The sequence below is a fragment of the Caretta caretta genome, chromosome 3 (genome assembly GCF_965140235.1).
Source record: "Caretta caretta isolate rCarCar2 chromosome 3, rCarCar1.hap1, whole genome shotgun sequence".
Lineage (NCBI taxonomy): Eukaryota > Metazoa > Chordata > Testudines > Cheloniidae > Caretta > Caretta caretta.
In genome coordinates, this window is record NC_134208.1 from 78,214,853 (window position 1) to 78,239,963 (window position 25,111).

The 25,111-nt window shown below is 38.5% G+C and overlaps 1 protein-coding gene across 3 annotated transcripts in view; it reads left to right on the forward strand.

Moving 5' to 3' along the window:
* Window positions 1–25,111, forward strand: part of GRIK2 (glutamate ionotropic receptor kainate type subunit 2) — a 611,732-nt gene that overhangs the window by 219,918 nt on the left and 366,703 nt on the right. For all 3 annotated transcript variants that reach the window (XM_048844922.2, XM_075126599.1, XM_048844923.2), the window contains exons 5-7: window positions 8,008–8,189; window positions 10,441–10,494; window positions 14,373–14,546. In XM_048844922.2, coding sequence (XP_048700879.1) covers window positions 8,008–8,189; window positions 10,441–10,494; window positions 14,373–14,546 — 410 coding nt within the window. The remainder of the gene's footprint in view (window positions 1–8,007; window positions 8,190–10,440; window positions 10,495–14,372; window positions 14,547–25,111) is intronic.

Consider the following 25,111-nt stretch of genomic DNA (forward strand, 5'->3'; position numbering starts at 1 on the left):
ATTCAAATATATTCAGCTAAGTGATACATAAACTGACAGAGACCCTGTCTGGAAAAAAAATTACATATTGTATATATTGTTATCATCTTCTTGTTTCTCATCTTACTACACAGGATTTATTGTTTAACATTATTGGTAAGAAGATTGTTGAGTTAATTTTTGGTTGCCTTTTCACCCCCTACATATTTTAAAACTGGACAGTTTTAATAATTGTGGTTCCTCTGGGGCAGGGGTGGCCAACCTGAGCCTGAGAAGGAGCCAGAATTTACCAGTGTACATTGCCAGAGAGCCACAGTAATACATCAGCAGCCCCGCATCAGCTTCCCCTCCAACCCACAGCACCTTCCACCCTCTGGCAGCCCCGCCGATCAGCACCTCCACTTCCCTCTCCATGTCTCCTGTCCACTGTGATCAGCTGTTTCATGGCATGCAGGAGGCTGTGTGGGGGAGACGGAGGAGGAATGAGGACATGGCAGGCTCAGGGGAAGGGGCCTTGGGGGAAGGGGTAGAGTGGGGGCAGGGCCTGGGGCAGAGCTGGGGTTGAGCAGTGAGCACCCTTCAGCACATTGGAAAGTTGGCACCTATAGCCCAGCCCCGGAGTTGTCGCCTAGACAAGGAGCTGCATATTAACTTCTGAAGAGCCATATGTGGCTCCACAGCCACAGGTTGGTTACCCCTGCTCTGGGGACTTTACAATATGGCTCATGCTTCAAGACCAAACTTGCCCCTGCTCCATGATCACAGAGGCCCTTTAAAGCTAGACCAGTGTAGTTGCTTTATGTGGGGGCATAGAAAATGTAGAAAAGTCAGAATTGCTATAGCCCTGCACAGTGGATTAATACCCTCTCGGGGGACTGTGTTGCGTGTGGGCTCTTTCAGTGCTGAAGAGCTGTGTGAAACTCCTTGCCAGAAGGTGTTGTGAAGGTTAAGAACTATAACAGGGTTCTAAAAGAACAGGATTCCAAAAGGAAATGCCAGAAAGAGAAAGTGTGCTTTAAGAGGCTAACAAAAACCTGAAAAGTGCTCACTGGTACTGGCATGGCTTGTATCCAACAGAGAGAAGTACTTGAAAAATGGTTGAAAGTAATAAGGCTTTTGTTTTCACTCTAAAATATGGTGGCTTGGCGTTGCTGTTAGAAAAAAATAGTGAGACAGAAACATTTGTTAGTAGGATACTTGGGAAGAATATATTGTTAAAAAAATTAAAGGGGCCGATCATGCCTTGTGCCGAAGGATTCTATTTGGCATATCTCTCTTCTCTGAGGGAATATTAGAATCAGCTGTCTCCTAGGCATTGTACTCATTGCTGGAATACCAGTGTATGGATCCATAAATGGGGAGGTCTGGAGTTGGGGGAGCTGGAGGATGCATGCATAGTAATGCAAGGTATTCACTCATGAGTTAATATCCTCTAAAGGTGTATTAACTCCTGAATAGAAGTCACTCCATGGTGCGGAACTCCCATCTGAGGGAAGTTCTAGGGGCAGTGGGTTGCAGAGCAGATAGGGAGCCAATGGAGCAGTTATAGGTAGCCTGGAGGCACAGTGCCACCACACAGATGACTCTGGCCTCCATCAACTCCCCTCAACATCTTAGTGAATCTGTAGGAATCTCCAGATTCTCGGGGTTGAAGCTGTGTCCCCCATCTTCTATCTCAAGGGGTCAGACCCTTCCTTCTGATTGGTTTAAGTTAGAAGAAACTTCATGAGGAACCCTAACTGGGTTTTTATGCCAAAGCATGATTTAGCCTAAATAATTTAAATACAGCCAGTGCCATTTTTCAGAAGGAAATGAATGGATCCCAAGACCATAAAGGACCATTATGATCATCTAGTCTGACCTCCTGTATTACACAGTCCATAGAACTTCCGCCAAATATTTCCGAGTGCAAATCTTTTAGAAAAACATCCCAAATTTATTTAAAAATTGTCACTGATGGAAAATTCACCATGACCCTGGGTAAATTGTTCCAATGGCTAATTACTCTAACTTTAGAGCAGGGATCGGCAACCTTTGGCCTGCGGCCCTTCAGGGAAACCGGGACAGTTTGTTTACCTGCAGCATCCACAGGTTCGGCCGATCGCAGCTCCCACTGGCCTTGGTTTGCCGTTACAGGCCAATGGGGGCTGCGGGAAGTGGCAGCCAGCACATCTCTCGGCCTGCGCCACTTCCAGTGGGAGCTGCGATTGGACGAACCTGGGGATGCCGCAGGTAAACAAACCGGCCCGGCCCGCCAGCGGATTTCCCTGACAGGCCGCGTGCCAAAGGTTGCTGATCCCTGCTCTAACTGGTAACATGTAGTATGCCTTATTTCCAGATTTAATTTGTCTAGCTTCAGCTTCCAACCATTAGATCGTGTTATACCTTTCTCTGCTAAATTCATAGAATCATAGAATATCAGGGTTGGAAGGGACCTCAGGAGGTCATCTAGTCCAACCCCCTGTTGAAAGCAGGACCAATCCCCAATTTTTGCCCCAGATCCCTAAATGGCCCCCTCAAGGATTGAACTCACAATCCTGGGTTTAGCAGGCCAATGCTCAAACCCCTGAGCTATCCCTCCCCCCAAATAGTTGAAGAGCCAGTTATTAAATATTGTTCCCCATGTAGGTGTATATAGGCTGTAACTGAGTCACAATTAATATTGTCTTTGTTAAGCACAATGATTGGTCTCTTTCAGTCTACTACAAACACATATTTTCTAATCCTTAATCATTCTTAAGATCCTTCTCTGAACTCTCTCCAGTTTATCAACATCCTTGAATTGTGGACACAGTATTCCACCACTGGTTCCACCAGTGCCAAATAAGAGGAAAAATAACCTCTGTAGTCTTACCCAAGATTCCTCTGTTTGTGCATCCAAGGATTGTGTTAGTCCTTTTGGCCTCAGCGTTGCACTCGGAGATCACATTCCTTTAACCTCAAGGTTTCTGTCTTTTTAAAATAAAAATCCCAGGGACCAGATGTTTATTTACACTAAGGCCACTTGACACCACTTAAGCGGTACAGAGGGGTATTAAAGTGGGTTTAAATATCATTTACTTTGACTTTATTTCCAGAAGGCTCTGAATGGCACTGAGGTTGCCTCGCTTTCTGTGCAATACTACCAGCAGGTGCAGATTCTCAAAAGATTGATTATTATTATTATTTTATTAAAGACAGGTCTTTTGTAAATAGAGGATGTGGGGAAAATAGAGCCAACTCTGAGAGCCCACAGATAATCTGTTCCAATAGTCAAGATTTGTGAACTTAAAAATATAAGAACGGACATATTGGGAGGGACCAAAGGTCCATCTATCCCCGTATCCTATTTTCTGACAGAAAACGTTGCAAAAAATTGAAAATAAAGGAATTTCTCAAACAGCAAAATAAGGTAATATATTTATATTTAGCCCGTTGTGAGTGTCCTGCTGCTCAGAACAGGCCAAGATTGGCTTTCATCTAAATAAAGAATGTGTAACTTTCTATTATACAAGAAAAAGTGTTTGTGTACAGCCCATTGCAAAGTATATTGGTTTGATATCTTCTTATACACCACAAAGACAGCATTAATGGGAATGATAAATAGCTTGATGAGCTGGCCAGCTGGTATAACAATGGCTTGTAAAGCTGAGCTTGGCTTTCAGAACAAACTTGAGACTCTTGCTTCTTGGAGTTGGTTGAAGTTGAGCATGTTGAGGAGGTGATGGGATTGATCTCTTTGGAGGAGGATGTCAGCTAAAGTGTTCAAAAACTGCACCTTCAGGATTCTCCACAAAACTGAACTATAGCTTCTGAAAAAGGAGACTCATGCCTATATTCTCAGTCATTCAGACATAAGGCTCATGACAGTGGCTGCCAAAATAAATAAATAAATGAATGAAAATCAAGAGTTCAAAGGGGCAGAAAAGGTGTCCATGATACAAGTCACTTTAGAAAATATACCCCCTCCCCGCACAATACAACAATTATTTCACTTCCACACTGCTGTAAAGCTATTTCAAGAGCTTGTCTACCCAAGTTGTTTTCCTCTCATCATAGTAGGGTCCTGTAGTACCAATAAAATAAGTGGTCAAAATTTCATCTGCATGGCTGTATTCTATGTGGTTATATTGTAAGTCAGTTCTATTAAAATGCTCAAGGCTGAAATTTGGAATTAGTCAGCACAAAGATATAATTCAAAATGATAAAATAATCAATTGTTTTGTTGCTGTCCTCCAATTTCCTTCCTTTATTCCTCCCCTAATTGAAGGCCCCACACTGGGAAATTTATTTCCTGAAAATTGTTGCATGCAACTTGCTTTGAAATGTAGGGCACTCAGTCCTGAAAATGCTTCAGATTGGACAAAATTCTCAGTTTTATAGTGTTCCCTCCCCTTCCATTGCAGGCCTCAAAGGCAAAGGTGTGTCATTGCACCACCTACCTGCCTGCCTATTTCATTTATTTGTAAGAGATACTGTAATAAAGACAAGTATCAGAGGGGTAGCTGTGTTAGTCGGGATCTGTAAAAGCGGCAAAGAGTCCTGTGGCACCTTCTAGACGAACAGACAGTATTGGAGCATAAGCTTTCGTGGGTGAATACCGTGCGTCCGACATGGTGGGTATTCACCCATGAAAGCCTATGCTCCAATCAGGGGTGGCTTGACTAATTTTGCCGCCAAATTGCTGCCACCGCAACAGCACCGGGGCTGCCACCGAATTGCCCCCACGCCCGGAAGATTGGCGGAGCTGCTGCCCAAAAGCCGCCACAGTGGGAAAAGCGGTGGAGCTGCCGCCGAATTACTGCCTTGGGGCACGGACTGCAGCCCCATTCTCAATGCCGCCCCAAGCACCTGCTTGGAAAGCTGGTGCCTGGAGCCGGCCCTGGCTCCAATATATCTGTTAGTCTAAAAGGTGCCACAGGACTCTTTGCCGCTGTAATAAAGACTATAAATAAACTGAAAGGTGTTGGGTTTGGGATCTTCTGAGCTAGTGCAACTTTACAAAAATAACTTTCTTCCTAGTCTTGAATGCCTATAGTTTATTTTTTTACTTAAGACCTTTTTAGGCCTGTCCTTTTTACATGTGTATGAGGTGGTGGATGGAAAGGAGCCATCCCTAAGTATATCCATTGGATGCAATTGCAGGAACTGACCCTTTCCTGCAGGCATAAGTCAGTCCAAAGGAGGAGAGTGAGGATGAGGAAGAAGTGGATCGTAGCATACAATAGTAAATGCTGCATCATCCTAATGGATGGTAAACCAGAGGCACGTTCCTCATGCATGCCTTGGATTTCCAGAGGGATGTACACTCAGAAGTTTGTCTATACAAAAAAATGTGCTCTTAAGTTCTCCAGACGAGGTGTCTGTTGGACCATAGATAGAGGGAGGGAATTATAAAGATGAAAGCCTTAAAGGCGGCAAGTGCTATCACTGGTCCTGAAAAAACAGACTCCAAGCATTGATAGCAGAAGGCACAGAAAACCACAGCATTTGTAAAAGAACATAAGGGAGAGGTAACTTCTATATGAGCTTTTTCAGGACTTTAACGTTAATCAGAGGTTGGTACCCAAATCATGGGCCACAACGCAAGTGTTTAACCAGAAAAGAAAACAAAAAATATTAGAAAACTGAAATGATCAGAAGACAGTGTTCTCCAAACAATCCATCCCCTTCGCCATTAACCAAGTTGTATACAGATGATCACTGGGGTGCGGGGTGGGGTGGAAGTTTCGAAAAATGTCTGGGCTTTTGCACCGTGTAAATGATATACTTTGTTCCGAGGGTTCCTTTCATGCACTGCATCCCTTAGGGAAATGAAAATTATGCTACCTGGAAAGATTTTCATTTGCAAGCTCGTCCTTACAGCTCTATCGGCATCCCTCCACCCGCTGCTCTGTTTAATCTAAATATTGCTGCACATAAATATTCAAGCCTTACTGTAGCCTCAAAGTTGGGATCCAAAAGAGGTTAAATTAAAAAGGCTCTACTGCAGCCTGTGTGGAAATCACACCAGTGAGAGTCCTGGACACAATGTGTCAGGAATGAGTGTCAGCCTTCACTGTGCATGAGCACAAGCATGTGTTCTTTCTAAGTTTGACCTAAACCTGAGAAACGTTGAACAACCTGAATTCTCAGTAAAATCTTAGTGAGAGCTGATGTTGCTCAGCAGCTTGAAACTCTGGGCTGTTATGTACAAATAAAAACAATGGGTAAATGGATACTAAGTACTGTATTATCATTCTTTTGTGAAGCATTTCTTTGTTGTAGGAGCTGTAGGGTAACTGTAATGAGAGCTACTCCCTCAGACTTAGCTTCAATTCTCTGTACTGTTCATTTTCCACAAAGTGATGAATCCTTGAAATCCTAAGCAAGGGACAGCCGCTCCTGCTAGTGAAAGATTTTTGCTCTTCAAAGTCATTCCCCAGGGAGCCTTACAAGCTGAAAACTGTTGAATTAGTGCCAGCATGGATTTATTTTATGAGTCTAAACAGGAATGAACAAATATTTATTGTAGCTTATGGCCCAGTGGACTACCAAAGTGAACCGTTTAGTACAGTGGAACATGTTTTGTGGCCTACATAATTCAGTTGAGCTTTATAAACACAACTGACCGTGCTTATTCAGGAGACTGTTCTGTATTGTCAGTGTTTGTGCCTCTTTAGTTTGGAATAGGCTTTTTGAGATACTAACATATTCTATTCATTTTTTGTCACTCCTTACATGTTATAAAGTGCTTTGAACAATTACATTTATTTTATAAATTACATAGTGTCACAAAAGTAAAAACACACTAACTATAGGTGAGGGACAACATTTTGTAAAGTTTTCCATAGGTCAAATGAATGTAAGATAGCTTCTGCTATTGCATAATATCTAAATAGAATTTTAAGGTGAATTTTCAGCTTTTTGCTCTGTGTAAAGTTACACATGATGATAATGCATGACAGCTAACATCATTTCATGAACCTTCCTCATTAATATCTCTATCTTGAAAGGAAGTAGGTAATTTCAGACATTGGAGATATCTTTTAGGGCCTGATCCTACTCCAGCTGAAGTCAAAGACAGAACTTTCATTGACTTTGGTAGGTAGGTGGAAAATTGGTCCCAAGCATCACATATGAAGTACTGATGGCATATAACAGCCATTACTGCCAGTGAGTTATGCACACCCAATTCTTCACATGCCAGGGAGAAAGTTTACCCATAAGAATATATCGTTCTTGCTAACACTGAAATGAACTGTTACTTTAGGGAAGAGCGGCTTTTACGCTGTCATTTTCAATACAGTTAAACAACATGAGGTTTAGTATTGGTCACAGACCAATGATCTGTAAACCAACTCTGCACTGTCACATTGATTTGAACTAAAAGATTTCTGAGAAATTTCCATATATGTAACTCCTTGGGTGGGTGGGTGGGGGGGGGGGGGGAGGAATAAGTAATTCAAAATGTTTTGTAGTATGTTAAGGAGGAATTAAGTGACATGAGCCTACTGTTTATTCTATACCCCTTTTTGCTGTGCTTTTGAAGCTGCTTGTTAATTGTATAATTAAGAAAGATAAATTAACGCTCTTAGTAGCCTGGTGTGGATTATGTGAAAATGTTCCATGGTACTGTAATGAACTTCAGCTGTGTATATAAACCTGATAGATTAGTCATGAGAATGAGTAGTCTGATTACAAACTATTAGTCTGGGATATTGCTTTAATTGAATTATAATAATTATATATATATATTATTTAGAGAAGAATATCATAGCTTCAAGAAAATGCAAAAAGGAAGATTTGTCTGCATTCCTGGACGTAATCCTAACTCAGGCTGCTTACTGTCTATTAATATTAATGAAGAAAAAAGAATTGTGTCAAGAAAGCAATGGGATCCCAGACATTTCTTTAAGCACAAATTTATACACACTGTAGCGTACTCATAAGAAGGGGAAAGAATCAGGAAATTGCAAATATTTTGTAATAAGCTATTTTCTCTTGCCAGGTCATTTCATTTTTGTTTCAATAATTTTCCTTTCCTGTCTCTTTCATATTTTCTTTAAGGCCTTATTCGATTACAAGAGCTCATTAAAGCTCCATCACGGTACAACCTAAGACTAAAAATCCGTCAGTTACCAGCTGACACAAAGGATGCTAAGCCTTTACTAAAGGAGATGAAAAGAGGCAAGGAGTTCCATGTGATCTTTGACTGCAGTCATGAAATGGCAGCAGGCATTTTAAAACAGGTAATCATTACATCACTTCAGATGGCCTAGTATATTTCCTAACAAATAACAGGAACACCTAGTCTCAACTGATTTTAAAATTGTGTGTGAATTTTACTGAGCTCTTTCTACTGGAAAATCAACCAAGTCCTCCTGAGCTAATGTTATATGAGATTATAATGATAGCCACTTTTCTTTTATTTGTTTGGGATGGAGCAAGAGCTTTATTTACAAGTCTCTGGAGGCAAATGTTACTTGGAAAAATCTTTTATATTATCTTATAATGATGAATGTCCTGTTGGGTATGCATCCGATGAAGTGAGTTGTAGCTCACGAAAGCTTATGCTCAAATAAATTGGTTAGTCTCTAAGGTGCCACAAGTACTCCTTTTCTTTTTGCGAATACAGACTAACACGGCTGTTACTCTGAAACCACTCATAGACTGGCACTCTGAACAGAAAGCAAATTTAGAATGTTTGTTTAGTCTTATTCTGCACAATGAACAATTTTAATTTAGACTTCTTATTTTAGTATATTCCATAATCAAATGAATAGAATTCCAATAGTGTATTTCAATAATAGAAAACTCAACCTTGCGTTGATTGACAAACCACTTGAGTATGTTTGTAAATTAAATCTCTCTTTTCCTTACCAGATGAGCACACTAATATGTTCCACTGAGAAAATTACTCATACTGTCAGTTCCCCTTGGGTATTTTCTTAGGGGCCAAATTCTCTCTGCCCTCCTGCCATGATTGCGGAGGACCCTAAACATGGTTAAACTGCTGCATTTCCATTGTGTGCCTGTGGGAATGCAAGGAGCATATGGCAGAATTCACAAGAGCTTGCCCAAACTTTCTGCACCAGCTGTATGCTACACGGTTATACTCCACTGGGATCCTCCAACTTCTTTAGGGACAGGGACAGGGAAGTGGTAGGGGTGGGTAATAGTTATTCTCCTTCCCTGTCTAAGGTGATGCAGCACATTCAGCGTGAGGGTGCAGTAGTGGTCTCTGAGTAGCTCCATTGCTGCTCTATAGTTTTGGTGAATGAGGATTCCCAATGCATACAGGCACTCCTTAGCTGTACCCAGTGGTGAGGTTTCACCACTTAGCAAGAAAATGAAGTAATGCTTGAGTCTGAACATTCAAACTTGTAGACTCCTAACTTCCCCCCCCCCCATAACTACAGTCTTGTTGCGTCTTGCCTTCTCATGCAGTGTCACAAGCAGCAAAGCTTCTGGAGGACAAACTAGGATCTCACGTATATATCTGAAAAATTAATTGTTTCCGAACTGTGTTCACAGTGACTCCTCCTCTTGCCATCAGTAGGTTCGAACAGATGTAATTGATAAAAGAATGCTGTTGGTGCACAAAAAGAAACAGAATCCAAATTCTTCTCCCATAGCTATGTTATCTTTTCAGTGCTAAAAAAAGTAACTAAAAGTTTTAGTTACTAAAATGATTGGATATAAATCTTAATACACAAAGGAGGCTGTTCTGCAGAGTACTTTTCGGATTGGAACTGCCCTTTAAGGTAGAAGAATAATGAATTAGAATGAGGAGAGATCCCCAACCCACTTCTTTAAAACTGTATTTAAGAATACTTGCCCTTATTTTGCCAACAAAAATATATACGAAATTGAAAATACACAACTGAGCTGAAATTATTCTGTGTTGTGCTTTTAGGAAGGCAGGAAGACATACTTGCTAGTTTTCTATACTTTTTGAATAATGGTACCGATATTTGATATGCTCCGTTAATGCTAAAGAAATATGGTAAAAGTGCCCAAAGCTTGATCTGTTGATCTATTTGTCTGTCTGTCTATCAATCAACATCCCACTTATTTTGCTAACACTAGTTTTTAATTGAGTCATATTGTTAATCAAAGTAGAATTGTGTTTCTCATTAGGTTATTAGTTAGTGGAGACATTATAAATACAATGAAGTAAAATATTCTTAGTTCAGATTTTGTGTGGCAAGTTAATGCTCCCATTAATATGTAAAACTATAAGCCTCTTTCACAATTACAGCTCTAAACATTATAATAATAATCTTTTTATCAGAAGATCTGGTTCATAAATTCCTTTAATAGTCAGTAATCTGTTCTGACTATTAAGAAATGATTTGCTTGACCTAATTTTAGTATAATTCCTACCTTATAGTCTGTTCCAAATAGTGTTCCACTTTTGCTTTTTAATTTGCTGTAAAGGTGCAATTAAAAAGTATGTTATGTGACCTCAAAATATTAATCTTTCGTTTATTTTTTTAGGCTTTAGCTATGGGAATGATGACAGAATACTATCATTATATCTTTACCACATTGGTAAGTAGCTTATAAAAACATGCCAATAACATTGAACAAAGGCCTTAGCCATCTTAATTATATTACTTGACAGTGTGAAAGAGGTCTCTCAGGTATGGCCTCTCAGGTATGGCATGTTTTCTCCATCAAGTTTTGTTATGTCCAATGAAAACTCATGAGGATATTTTAATTAATGTTCAACACTGTACACTGGTAACTAATAGACCTGAGAAAATTATTTTGTAGCATTAGAGATTTAAATTTTTGAGTAGAGCTGAGAGCATAATCAATCCACAATTAATAATTATTCTATGAGTCTTGTCATTTTTCTCCTTACTGTTTTTTCAATGAACAAGTTGTAAAATTCTCAGATATATTCATTATTCCAAGTTAGTTATTAATTTCTTTGGCAAACAATTCTTCGTCCACCGATGAGTACTAAATAATTCATTGTGAATAATTTCAAACCACAATTTAAAATTTCCTGTGTGGTGATTAATTACATAAGTCATGTGGTATTGTTTCTTTTCCTTTATGTAAATACCAACTTGGGAAGAATGGAGAGCTCTGGAATTACATATGCACCACAAAAATCAGCTTTGATGAATATTGGAGCATTCATGCTGAAAATTTGGTGCTAAACTCAAGAACTGGAAAAGCTGAATCTAAATATGCTTTCAAATTTAAACAAATATTCATGTGACAATCTTTTTCACAATTCACTCAACTCTACTCTCAAGTAATGTGTTCTTGCATTACTTCCAAGCTATATATGAGAAGGCTATCAGGGAAGAATTTAGAAGTTTTTAGAATTCCACCCTGAGAAATGGGAAAACATTAGTAAAATTCAAATTATATACATTATTTTATCTTACTCCTATTATGGATCAAATGGGCACATTCAGTCCTCAGTTCAGCAAGGTTCTTGAGCGTGTGTGTCATTTTAAGCATGCAGATGGTCCCACTTCAGTGGGTCTATGTAATGTGTTTAAAATGAGACGTGCTCAAGTACCTTGCTGAAATGAGACCTTTATGTGGACTCAATGAACAGTCATCAATGAATCATAGTATAGAGATTGCAAAACATGGAAAAGAGCAGCACTGGAACAGCCTGCGTACTGGCCTTTAATGAAATAACTCTTAAAGATGAACCTCATTAGGTTAGTAAAAGCAGAGAAGATTTTACATAACCATAACTTTTCTTAGGGCCTTTGTGGAACTCAGAGATGCTGGAATTGCACACAGTTTATAATTCACCTTGTCAAAGCTCTCAGACTGACCAAATGATTCCAGACGTCTCAGTTTTAATTTTGTATATTGTATTTTAATTTGGCTCATTGGTGAGAATTGCTGGTTTGAGTGACTTGAGCTTTCTATCTCATTGCATTTGTTTCTTTGCTTTATATTCTAGAATGGACTTTTTACTAAATTTTAAAATCAGGATTTTGCTGTAATTAAATATTTCCATTTGCTTCTTGGAACACTAGTTTCTTTAGGTGCCTGAAGGACCAGCCTGAATCAGTGACAGAAAAGGATAATTTGGCATACGCCAGCAGGTGATAGATTTTGATGCTGCAGTAGAGCTCTGTAACTTGCAACAGAGTTTCAGCTGCTTTGATTTATTAATTGCTTCTTACCTGGCACAGTGAAAGCCTGTCAAATAAATTTTCCAATCACAGCATTTAAAGCAGTCTTCAGAACTGTATTCTCCAGTGACTGATTCAGGGGCCTAATGCACTAGCTCATTAATACACCGAGTTGTTGTGTATATTTGTTATACTTTTGTGTACACATGAATGTGTTTGGATTAAATAATTAGTTATGAGGTTGGGGTTTTTTTGTGCAGATGTTTGAAAGCATCTGAAATTTGAAGGGAAAGAAATTCTGTAAGAGTACAGCATTACTGCAACATAGTTCTTATTACTTTTAGCTATTCTGCTAAAATGTACAATATCTTTAGAATAAGGACGCAAGTATGGAAATTTGTAAATAGATGTCAAACTGCAGGCACACACTGAATTCCGACATAGCCAGTGCTTAATTTGTGATGAAAGAGGTGTCAGGGCTCAAGCAATTAGGTGCTGAAGCTCAAGTAAGTTTTTTACAGTCATAACTCATGCAGCAAGCCCAACGGTGCTGGGGCTATGAACTGCCAAACCGATAGATGACGGGGCTCAGCCAAGTTAAGCCTTGGCACAAATTAAGCACTGCATGTATCCTAAGGAGTCCGGTGACACGTTAAAGACTAACAGATTTATTTGGGCATTAGCTTTCGTGGGTAAAACACCACTTCTGCATCTGAAGAAGTGGTTTTTTACCCACAAAAGCTGATGCCCAAATAAATCTGTTAGTCTTTAAGGTGCCACTAAACTCCTTGTTGTTTTTGTGGATACAGACTAACACGGCTACCCCCTGATACTTGTACATACCCTATACATTGTATATGAAAAATAATACCATAAACCCTAATTAGAATCCAGAAGGATAACTATCTTTGAGATTAGGTTTGAGTTCTAATGTTAACAATGAGCAATTCATCATATACTGCTATCCCTGTTATTGCTCTGCTTTCTCTTCAATGGGTAAATAAATGCATTCTGATAAATATCAGCCCTAACATTACAATTTCACAGAAAACTAGAATATATTAAATGGGCAATTTAAAAAAAGGAGATGAAGGACAAGCACTGTAGGTTGAATTGTATGGAGGATGCAGTGTTTATCAAAATATAATTCGGTGCAGGACTGCTAAATAAGGGTCTCTATCACCTTCACTAGACATATTACTAAGGAAATCAGAAAAAAGAACAGTCTTGGTGCAGCCTGCTATGTAGTACTGAAGCACTTTCTGCTGGTTGAAGCTCTGCTTACTGAGTCATAAAAGTTATATTTTTCACCAACTTCATATTTAAGTTCCAATTCTGCATCAGAATTCTCTAGTGAAGATCTCTGGACTCCCCAGAGGTACTGGGGTCTGCACTGAAGAATCACAGTGAAGGATCGGGACCTTGTTCTTGAAATCACTTGTTCCATCCAAAATTTCTACTTATTTTTCTTTTTTTCTAACTTTATTTTCTCCCCTACACATATGCCTATTTTCTTTTTTAGAAAAGATCTTAATTAAAATGTTGTAATACAAAAGAGAAATTAATAGATCAGATTGATTAAAGATATTATGTGTTCCGAAGAACAGGAAAATATTGTATTCAGTGATAGATCAGTATGAAAGGTGTATAAAAAACAGAATATTTTGTTACTCGGGATATGCATTTTTCTACAACATCCAACTGAGAATGTCTAAATTTAATAATGAGCTTTTAGCATTTATTCTGTTTTTGAGATAATGGAGACTAATTCTCTACAAGGTGTTCTGTAGCTCATTAAGGTAAAAATAATAATAAGGTAAAAATAATAGAGATAATAGACCAAGATAAAAACAGGAAGAGTGTATTCTGCTTAACAGAGAGAAATAGTCTGAGGAAAGTGCAGGGAATCTGTCATTTTATTTTATCATTTAAATTCAGTATCTGAACTACAGAAAAAGGGATTGTTAAATTAGCAAATAATATTAAAGTCTGATTACATTTTATGGAGTATTTGTAACTAGCAATTTCAGCCACTGGGCTTAATTTTTTTCCTAATGTGCTTTGTTTATGACTGTGGGATATGTTCTTTCCTCTTTATGTACAGGGAACTCCCACTAACATCAGTTGGAGTTATGTGTGTATAAGATGGAATAGACCCCAACCAGACCTGTACATGGAACATACGGCACTTAGTAGCATGTACAATACTGTTGGTCATGGCACATTACAGTGCTTATCTCCACGGAGGTGGTTAAATGCCTGCATTAAGAAATGACATATAAAAAGCATTTATGTTGTAAACATCTCTTTCAGGACCTTTTTGCTCTTGATGTGGAACCTTACCGGTATAGTGGCGTTAACATGACTGGATTCAGAATCTTAAACACAGAGAACAGCCAGGTGGCCTCCATCATTGAAAAGTGGTCCATGGAACGATTGCAAGCACCTCCTAAACCTGATTCAGGTTTGCTGGATGGATTTATGACGGTATGAATACCAATTTATAGATTAGTTTGTGCATGCCTGTCTAATTACAAAACCCTTAGAATTGTAACCTGCAATCCAGTCACGCAGTTGTTCTAAAGTCACAGGACCAAATCTCATTTTAATTATTGCCTACAGATTAGTCATTAGTTGCATTCACAATTGATAGACTAAAAATGTGACTTAGTACTGGAGAGCCATACTAATTTTATCTCAAACAAAATACCATATTTATATTTACTTGCAACCTAATATTTTAAAGTAACTGTCATTTTTGCTTCTTTTTGTATCTTTTGAACTATGTTCTTTACTTACTTTCATTTAAAAAGGGAGATATTCTGGATTATGCTAATTCCAGAGCCATTTGGTCATAACACAGAGAAATATTTGTCTGGTGTTACAATGGACTTCTTTAAAATGTGATTATGTAATTTAACATAAAAAACTTCTCCTTTATAATAAAAAAATACTTTGTTTTCTCAAGTCAAGTCAACATATCACTAAATGAGAAGGTTTTTCGGCCTATTTTAGAAATCTCTTGTCCTGTAGATCTCTGATTATTGGAAATCATTGGATAAATCCAATAACAACATTCCTAGGAGATGTTAATCCTGTGCACAGTAAGCACCTTCCTCCAGTGATGTCCATGTATTTTATAAACATTATTTATTCTTCACACTCTCCTTGTGTTATAATTATTATTATACCCATTTTAGAGATGGGCAAAGTGAGGCTGAAATTAACACTCATGTTTTCAAATGTATGAGCAGCACCCGATGCATACTGAAGAGTTACACACTCATATTTATGCAGAGCTCACAGAATGCATAACGTGTGGGATTGCCCAATGGAGAACGTTAAGGAGGAAGTTTGATTCCTTGTTCTAAATAGCCTTGTATATTTGCATGTGCATGGTAATGTTTTAGAATATAATCATTTGTGGTTTAATAGTAGGTATCAATTGATCGGCATGTAGGATAACATCATTTATTTTGTGAAAAAGAAATATTATGAATGATATCTTGGCACCCATTGAAGTCCTTGGGAGTTTTGCCATTAACTTCAGTTGAGCCTATGTGATTTTTCCTCATGTGTATAAAAATATTACCCATATATTGTGTTCTTATCCAGAGCCACACACACTGATGGTACTCTAAAAATTAACAATAGTGGTATTTAGAGATGTTTTTAAAAATATGTAATATTTAAAGTCTCCATTAAAGCTAATTACATCATAAAAGTTTTTATACTAAGAAGTGTATTTAAACTCCATGCACTGTAATTACTCATTCAGAAGTTTTGCTAGAAGTCTATGGAAACTATAGAACTGATTCTTATCTTACCCCAGTTTTAGACCGGTGTTACTCTATTAGCATACATTTACTTGCACCGGACTTACATTGGTGTGAGTGAGGTCAGCTCAGGCTTTATAGTTATAAGGTACCCATCCAAAGTATAGAGCTTTTATGAGAGATGTCTCTTCACTAATCCTATGGGAAACATTTAACATACTGAAAAGGAGTACTTGTGGCATCTTAGAAACTAACAAATTTATTTGAGCATAAGCTTTTGTGAGCTACAGCTCACTTCATCGGATGCATCCGATGAAGTGCGCTGTAGTTCACAAAAGCTTATGCTCAAATAAATTTGTAAGTCTCTAAGGTGCCACAAGTACTCCTTTTCTTTTTGCGAATACAGACTAACACGGCTGGTACTCTGAAATGTAACATACTGTGGCTTTTACCCAATAACAGTATTGAGCAACTGTCACATCTAGGTCAAAAGGCAAAAGATGGTGTCAGCCACCTCCTGGCACCATCTCCTTCTGACAGAGATATTTCAGAAGAAACTCCTGAGCTCTGAGGTTCCACATGTTGTGAGGCAGGTCAAGGGCAGGAGCATGTATTGTTCTTTTCCAGGACATCTAGCTTCATCAATAAGATAATACATCCCGAGGCTGTGTTACCTCTTTTGTGTCTCTCCCTCTCCAACCCTTTGCATAGTCTAATCCCCTTTATTAGAGGTTCCAGGGACAGACAATGGTAGAGGAGGTCCTTGTATCATAGTTCCAGTGTTCGGCACTGAGCCTGAAAGTGGATCAACACAGAGTAGAAAGCAGAAGTGAAATCCTGGTCCCGCTAAAGTCAATTCACCTCAGATCTTCTGCTTCTTCCCCTGTAGGGGTGAACCATAAATAGAAGATATTGCAGGAAATTACAGGGGGAATCTCAGAGTTTTTGTTCATCTGGTTCCTGCTCCCCAAGTTTTGCTGTGAAAGAGGATGATATAACTAATTATAATTATACTTAAATTTTTTAAAAAGGCCTTATTTTAAATGGCAGATAACCAAACAGATGTTTTCCTGTTTAAAAAAAACACACCAACCCTGTTGTCTTTCACTCCTACAACTATTGATTTTTATTATTTATTGTATTATAATAGTTCTAATGTTTCAATTTGTTGGAAAAAAAAAGTTGAAAACCCCACAATTGTCACATTGATTGGAAATCAGGAGTCCTTACTTTATGCCTTCAGTCTAATATTATACACAATTTTTGAAAAAAAATAGAGCTTTTATAATAACTGTGCTGACAGAGCTTCACCTCTTCTGCTTTTATCAGATACTGCATTAATATTTAATTTGAAAAATATCAAATTCTGTATCATTTGTTGAATATTCATATCTGGTTATTTAAACTATATATATATACTGTGCTAAATGAGCCACACAAAATTAGGTAGTTTTTTTAACTCTTTTTTTTAATGCCAGTGGAGATTATTAATATATATTAAGGATTTTACAGACACTGAATATTAAACCACAATCAATGGATAATGTAAACAGTTAAACATTTTTCAAGTATATCAACCTGGTCCCTCTTAAGCAGAGCTATGATGTATTAAATATCAACATAGCTGGGACAGCTAGAGAGACAGGAAAATTACATCCTTCCATGTACTTGCACTTTGTTTGTCATTAGTGTACCACATTTATTAATTGGAAACAGTGATTTCAAAAAAGTTTTTAATTAGATTTCATTTATTATGTATTTTGAATGTATTGCAACTTCTAAGTATTATCATGTATGATGGTGTCTATAAAAGTATATTGTTTGTCCACTTATATTTGTAAATGAAACTTAAAGTGGCTTTAGAAATAGGCATAAAGGAGAATTTAAGATTTAAAATCTCTTCTCACCTGTTCTGACTATACTTTTTGTCCCCTTTGACAGCGACCAAAGAAATAATGGGCTTCTGGTTACTAGACAAAGAATTATTACTGGCAATGGCACCATTCCCATTTGTCAGTACATGGGACCACAGTGCTTACACATCTCATGTTCTTTCTTTTTCATGATGTTATAGAGAAATAGGAAGCTCAGCAAAGCCTCTAGTATCTGGGACAAAGACCTAATATTGCTAGTAGTAATATAGTCATTTGTCACTATATAAACCCGCAGAGCTTACACATTACACCCTTACTTTATCTTCAAGCTATAGAAAGAAATAGAGGGAAAGGAACTGGATTCATTTATGAACTCTCATGGCTCAGTTAACCCCTTTAATTGGCCCTAGAAGCGATCACCAGAGTCAGCCATTCATCCACACTGTAATGAATTGTTCTGGAGGTGGATGGCACTGGTGAAAGGGTATAATTTCAAATCCTTAAGAATTCTAGTTTAGGTCGGTTGAATTTATTCTCTGTTTGTCATCAGTGGTTGAAGTGGTTGCCCTGGATTTAACCATCTGAACTGTAGATTGCCCTTTCAGTGTAAATAGTCATGGGGAGGGGCCTGAAAGGAGGGAAAATCAGTGTCCCCCTGTGTAGTTTCCTTCAAATCATTCAGGCAGGGGGAAGTCTTGCCTCTTTCCACAGAATGTAACCCTATTCTCCCCCGGTCTCTTCAGATGCTTGTAGATTAGGGTCCTTTATGTGGAGGAACACCATTTGCGATCCAATCTAACCAGAGGGCCCACAACAAATCGAATCTGCTTCCCTTTCAGCAGGAAAGAGTTTGTGACTCTTGTGCATCTCTCATTGATTATGATACATCAGTTTCCGTTATCTGAACGTAGCCTCGCTATTTCAGAAACTCTGAACAGAAATCACCCACCCATGCAGTACAACCTTGCTAATTCACACTTCGCTAGTCTCCACACTTTATAATACTAAAAAAAAAAAAAAAAAAAAGAAAAAGGGGAGCCTCACCCAATTCTCAGCAAAAATTTAATATCAGACATGGAGCTGTCATGCAGTCTCAAATTAGTATGTACTATACTTTTTCACAAAAATATTCATGTTATCTTTAGAAGCACATTATGAAACATTCTGAAGTAATTTAGACTAAACTACAATTGTTGGCTGTCTTATTCTGAGAATAAAAACAGTAAAATAATTTTGTAATAAAGGGTAGGGAGAAAGTGTGTGTGTGGGGGGGGAAGTCCATATTGTGATAACACACAATAGGAAGTTACATTGTGTGTGCACAGTTACCAAAAACCTCATACTGAATATACTATGTTGCACAACCTGGGGGGTGGCTAGATGTTCCATCTTGCTTGAGTTCTTGGTGTCAGATAATGAAACAAATGTGTTGCATGTAAGTTAGGGTTGTTATGGGAAAACTGAGACACAGAGAAAGAGATGTAACTTGCCTGGGGAACAAGTGGGGTAGTGGATTGGGTGAGGAGGAGACAGGAATTCAAGAAATGTGGTTGTAGCCTGGATTCTGATGCTGATTTGCTATTAGACCATGGACAAGTCACGTAACCACTCTGTGACCAATCTTTAAAATAGAAATATAAATACTTATTTACCTACCTCATAGTCTGAGAAGATAGATTAGCTAATGTTTGTACAGTAGGTAGAAAATCTAAACCACTGTATATAGTCATTATTAACACTTAGGAGCTGAGAGCACTCCTTTCCATGGAGAACACCCCCAACCCCCACCCCATATTAGCACTACAACCCTGGGCAGAGACTGGAGGTGGGAACAGGAGTTTCTCAGCATTGAGAAGAAATGAGAAGGATTGGTGCACCAGATGTTTTGCAGAAGCATTTTCTGCAGAGAGAAGCAAATGGAAGATCGAGTAACCAAAGTAGTAACAGAGCTTTTATGCTCAATTGGAGGGGATGGCTTGGAGCTTTAACACCAGGTATGAAATATTAGTTTCTCTGGAGCCACAGATCAAATCTAGAAAGAGTGGATCCAACCTTTCGTCCTCAACGTAGATAAAAAATTAGTTCCATTTGGTTTACTGTATGGATTTTTGAAACATAGGGAATGATTTTCAAAAGTGTCTAAGTGACTTAGGAGCCCAAGTCACATTTTTCAAAAGTGACACTTTAGAGTCTAAGTACCAATGCCTTTCAATAATTTAGACACTATTAAATTTTTTACCCTATCTGAAATCCTGTCTCATCTGTGTGGTTATTAAAAAGTTTGTGATGCATTTTGTAAGAGACAAGCGTGTCTCAGTATAACTGTGTGAAGTTTCACCACTGGCGAGTGATTCATAACAACCTGTGTAGCAGATGGCTGCTGTCCTCCATTTGCTGTTCGCTGATGCTGTTGTTGCTTTTTATGTATGATAGGTAAGGTGCTAATCTGCAGAGCATATCACAGTTCAAGATCTAGCTCCCAAAGGTCCATCGTCTGTTTATGCACTTTCATGATAGCTAAGATCATTTCCTTTGCTAACACACCCTAGTGCACATTTGGATGTTGAGGGTGGAGAGTAGAGCCATAGTATTTCTGTGGTGGGCCCTTGGCTGTGGAACTTGCTTCCTCTGGCAGGGCCTGAGTTCACTGAACTTCAGAGCATGGGCCAATATACATCCTTTTGGTCAATCCTTTGTCTGATTGTAGATTATCGATGATTTATTTATGGTTGTGTGATGGTGTTGAAGGAAGGGACTTTTGTGCTGTCTGTTGTGGACCTTTGAATGCTTTTCTGCATTTAATCAGACATATGCCCAGAGGCTAGAGCGATCAGTGCATAAAAATAATGAAGGAAACAAATCCAATGAGAAAATTTGTTCTGGCAACATTTCTCTCCCAGGTGAAACCAGAAAGTACAATAAATCTTGCAAGAAGTCCTGCTCATACTTGGTTTTCAGACCAAAGAGGTTTTAATAAAAACACCTGAAGGTCTGGAGGAATATATAAACAAAACTTTTGGAGCTATATGTCTCCCAAATCAGTTTTTCTTTTACTGATCCTTCATGTGCTTTTGTTGTACAAATTTGCTTCTGCCTTTCCACTCCCCAATGAATAATTATTTATTTCAGCAAAGTAACATTTCTTGATAGCTTAAACAATATTCTCTTATCGAATATGTGCACTTTAACCATATATCATTGCAAAGGAGAACACCTCATACAGGTAAGTGTCAAGTTTCTGAACTTAGTTAAATAATTTATTAAAAACTTGTAAGGCCATCAGATGTCATATTTTGTGTCATTGGTTAGAAAATAAATGATTCAGACAACTTAACTGGCGACATCTCTTATGTAATAAAGCTGGGGTCCTGTTCACATAGCATAGACAGGTGCTAGGCAACTACTCCTCTCCCCCCCAATTCTGCCAATGCATCTTAGTTCTAGTTTGTGACAGTTATTCTAATACTGAAGATCTCATACTAGAGACAATCTTGTAGTAAACTATCTAAGGATTTTAATACCATTATACATTCTCCAGAAGTAAAAAAAAAATACAATGCATGCCCTCCACTTAGTTTAGTATTAAACTAACTCAACTGAGTGTAAAGATCTGTGGGATTAGAACCCCAGTCTACAGATCCTGGGACCAGGTGATGTTCCCACATCACTACTGGAAGGATATGCAAAGCCTTATCCAAGGAGCTCTGTGGAGTTTAGGTGCTACAGGAAGTACCACCCATAGGTTTTCAGAGTGACAGCACTCAGCGGCCCGCTGATTGGCCCGTGCTCACTATTTAATCCTGGAGGTTTAGCCCAGAAAGTTGTCTAAGTAGCCATGCAATTGGCTTTCTGTGACTCAAGACCACACCTTGCTTTCTGGTCTCCAGTCTCTGACCCCGGCCTGACTCTGGCCCTGACTCTTGCTTATTAATCCTGGCTCTAGTGATTACTCCAGTTTTTGCCACTGACTACTGCCTCGTTGCTGTCCTTGACATGTGGACACCAGTCCAGTTGTGACCACTAGGCAAGACTGCATATGCCACAGTCCCTTTCACTGAGCTAACACAATTGGAAAACATGCCCTTTCTGCCGATCAGACAGGACCTTATTGAGACTGGGAAAACCAGGGTCTGGGAAGCACTGGTAAAACAGCTCTTGCTGTCCGGGGGCCAATGAGAGCTGGTAGGTTTGAGCTGCAGTAGTCATCACATGGATACTCTGGGGTCTGTGGGTAAAGGGAGTGGAAAGCTTGGTTTCTTCTGTTGGGATGGACAAGGAAAACAAAGACCCCACTTCCAAGAGAAGAGTAAATAAGAGAATCTCCTTGATGAAACCTTGCTGTTTTCTTTCCCTTGTGGAACATTGGATCTTAAAACATTGCAAGCAATTCAGGCAGTGGCAGCTGTATCACAACGTTAAAAGTGTGAAAGACAGGAGATTTTCCAAGCTTGGGTTGATGAGTTGTACATTGCTTTCTCCCTGCCTTTATTGCAGCACTCAATCCCTTTGCCATTTCTCTTCCCTACACATCTTTCTCCCATTGCCTAGCACAGTGGGGTCCTGGTCCATGAGTAGGGATCCCAGGTGCTATGGTAATACAAATTACTAACAATGATAGCATCTGCATTTCTGGGATTCTGATCCCCACATTAGTGCACTAATAATGCAAGGTATATTTCTACATTTTGCTGTGGTAACGGGTGTGGGATTTTTTCTGGCCTAAAGCATTGTTACTGTTGTTGTCTACAAACAGGTAGAGATTCTTTCCTTACCTGAAGCTGCTGTATGGTCTCTCCATGGACTGGGGAGATTCTGTACTAACCCCAATGTTTGGGCTATTTGTTCTCATAGTGAGACCAATCTAGGGGAGAATTAAATTTTAATGAGTCCAGTGCTACCTAATTCCAGGTCATAATATTTTTGTGTGGATTTCTCTGTTGGTTATAATGTGTGTATATGTGTTTAAAATTAGGTTTGTATTCAGTTTGTTAATACACACAGTTACACAACTCTCTTACTATTTGTATCAGGGAACCATCAGTCTTGTACAATACTGTGTAAGGATCTATCGAGAGCTGGCAGAGAGTACACATTATTTAGAAATTCATTTTTTGATTGGGAAGGATATTAAACTAGATAAAAAGATACTTAGAATGTCTGTTTTCTGAATGAGACTTTGATCTTCATATGATAATATATATTATCTAAAAAGGAATAATTAAAATACTTACTATAGTTCAAATCCTGAAGTCCTCCGTAAGTGTTTATTCAAGACTTACTCAGGGAGAACTCAGTTTATTTAAGACTTACTCAGGCATCATAGTGGATTCAAATAGAGTCCCATTGACTGTATGAATAAGGACTGATGAAGAGCTTCATGATTTATTGTTATTATTATTATTATTACCATTATTATAATTATATATTTTTGTTATTGCTTCTGCAACTCTAGCTCCTAGAAGCCATAGTCGAGAACCAGGAAGATAGTGGTCATCAGTTAAAATTTGGCATAGGCATTTATACTTTGGCTTACAAGTATGAATACTTGGAAATTATTTTTGTTGAATTCTTGGCCAACACATTATTTTAGGAGTAACAGTAAATGTAGTTTCAGGGCTTGTCTACATGGGGACATCCAGGAAAGTTAATTCAAATTAACTAAAGGTGTGTATTTGAAGAGGAGTAGTTAAACCACATGAACCGCTGTGGAAACCGTCTCATTCAGAATTAAAGTGGCCTTAATTTGGGTTATTGTAATTCACTTCCAAAGTGACCTACTGCTGTCTACTCAGGGACTTAGGTCGGTTTAACTACTTCACTCAGGTTGTGGATTTTTCACATGCCTGACCAATGAAGTTAAACTGCCCTAATTTTCTAGCATAGACCAGGCCTAATTCTTCTTCCACTTGTCTTGCTAAATCTATGTAGCCTTCTAATCACAGAAAATGTGTGTTTTCATATTTAAAAATTGCCTACATAAAGAAGAATTGTTTCTAGTATTAAATTCTACTTAACTTTTCTGAAATCTTTTCTTTAGCAGGAGCTAAAATCAAATAAAAGAAGATTTTTTTACTCCCCTTCTTAGGATATTTTTTGTTGTAGTTGCATTCAGATCTCCCTCTTTGTCTCTCAAATTACTTTAATGGTAACCCCTTACTTAATCCCATCATCCTGCTTCCTTATGAGTACCTGGTCATTTTTCTTCACACATTGAGAACTTTATCCTGAATATTACAAGAATTGGTATTTTTCATAAAAGTCCAGCTCCTAAAAATCTTGACTGTGGGAGAATGTCAGCTTTTATTATTTTTTTCAAGTAAGTTTCTAGCTCTGATGGCTACAGAGAAAAAATTGAATACACCGCCTTTATAGGTGATGGAGGAAGGAAATAAACCTCTACTTTGCTGCAAACCTGTTGTTTTTAAGCAAACTGAATTAGTGCTATAATGAGAGTTAGTGGTTCGATGAATGGAGTTGACGGAATCTACAGACACTCTGCCTTTTACTGAGCTCTACACTTTATATGCATTATTGAATAGGTGTGTATATATATTTGGTTGAAATGATATCTGTGAAACTACAGTTTCTTACCTTTACTCTAATACCATAAAGAAATAACTTATATCTCAGATACTATTGGTAGGTAACTTTTGCTTAAGAATGGCTTTTCTCTGGTGACCACTGTAGAGCTGTGAGACTTGCCTGAAGAATCAGAAAGGTACCTGCTCTCAGGTTCCCTATAAGGGAGGAAGTGTTTCTATTGTTCTCTGTGGCCCTATTTCAGCAAAATATTACATTTTCTAGTTTTAGGTATATAAGATGTCCCATTGAAGTCAATAGCACTACCCATGAGCTTAAAATTAAACATGCATTTAATTATCTTTTTTAACTGGGAGTTATAGTTTAAATGCAAAAGCCATTGAAGTTAATGGGGGGAAAAAGCCACTGACTTCAGTGAACTTTGGAGCAGGCCCCAAACCAGTAGCTCCTGATGGGCTTTGAGGAGGGTAGTTAATGAGGTAGGCAGCCTTATCATTATCTGTTTGGCTGACCGGAAGTTTCTTGCTCTACTTATGAGATGTATTTAGTAAATTATACAGTTTGAAATTTGTACTTCAAAGGGAGAAGTAAACAATTTCTTATTGCTGCATTACAGGCTGACTAGAAATCTCCCTTAGGCACAGTTAACTTCACAGGTTGGGAGACTACACAAGGAATCATTTTAACAGGGTGATGTTAAGAGGGATGAGGCCAGTTCACCCGTGACTGGTCAGCTGATTGCCAGCTCCCAGCTGGCGACTTAAAAGAAGGCACTTGGGCCCTAGAGTGGGGAGAGACCTGGTGAGTCAGAGCTGCCTGACAGTGCAGATGGGGTCAATCAGGAAAAGGGAAAGTGAGAGCT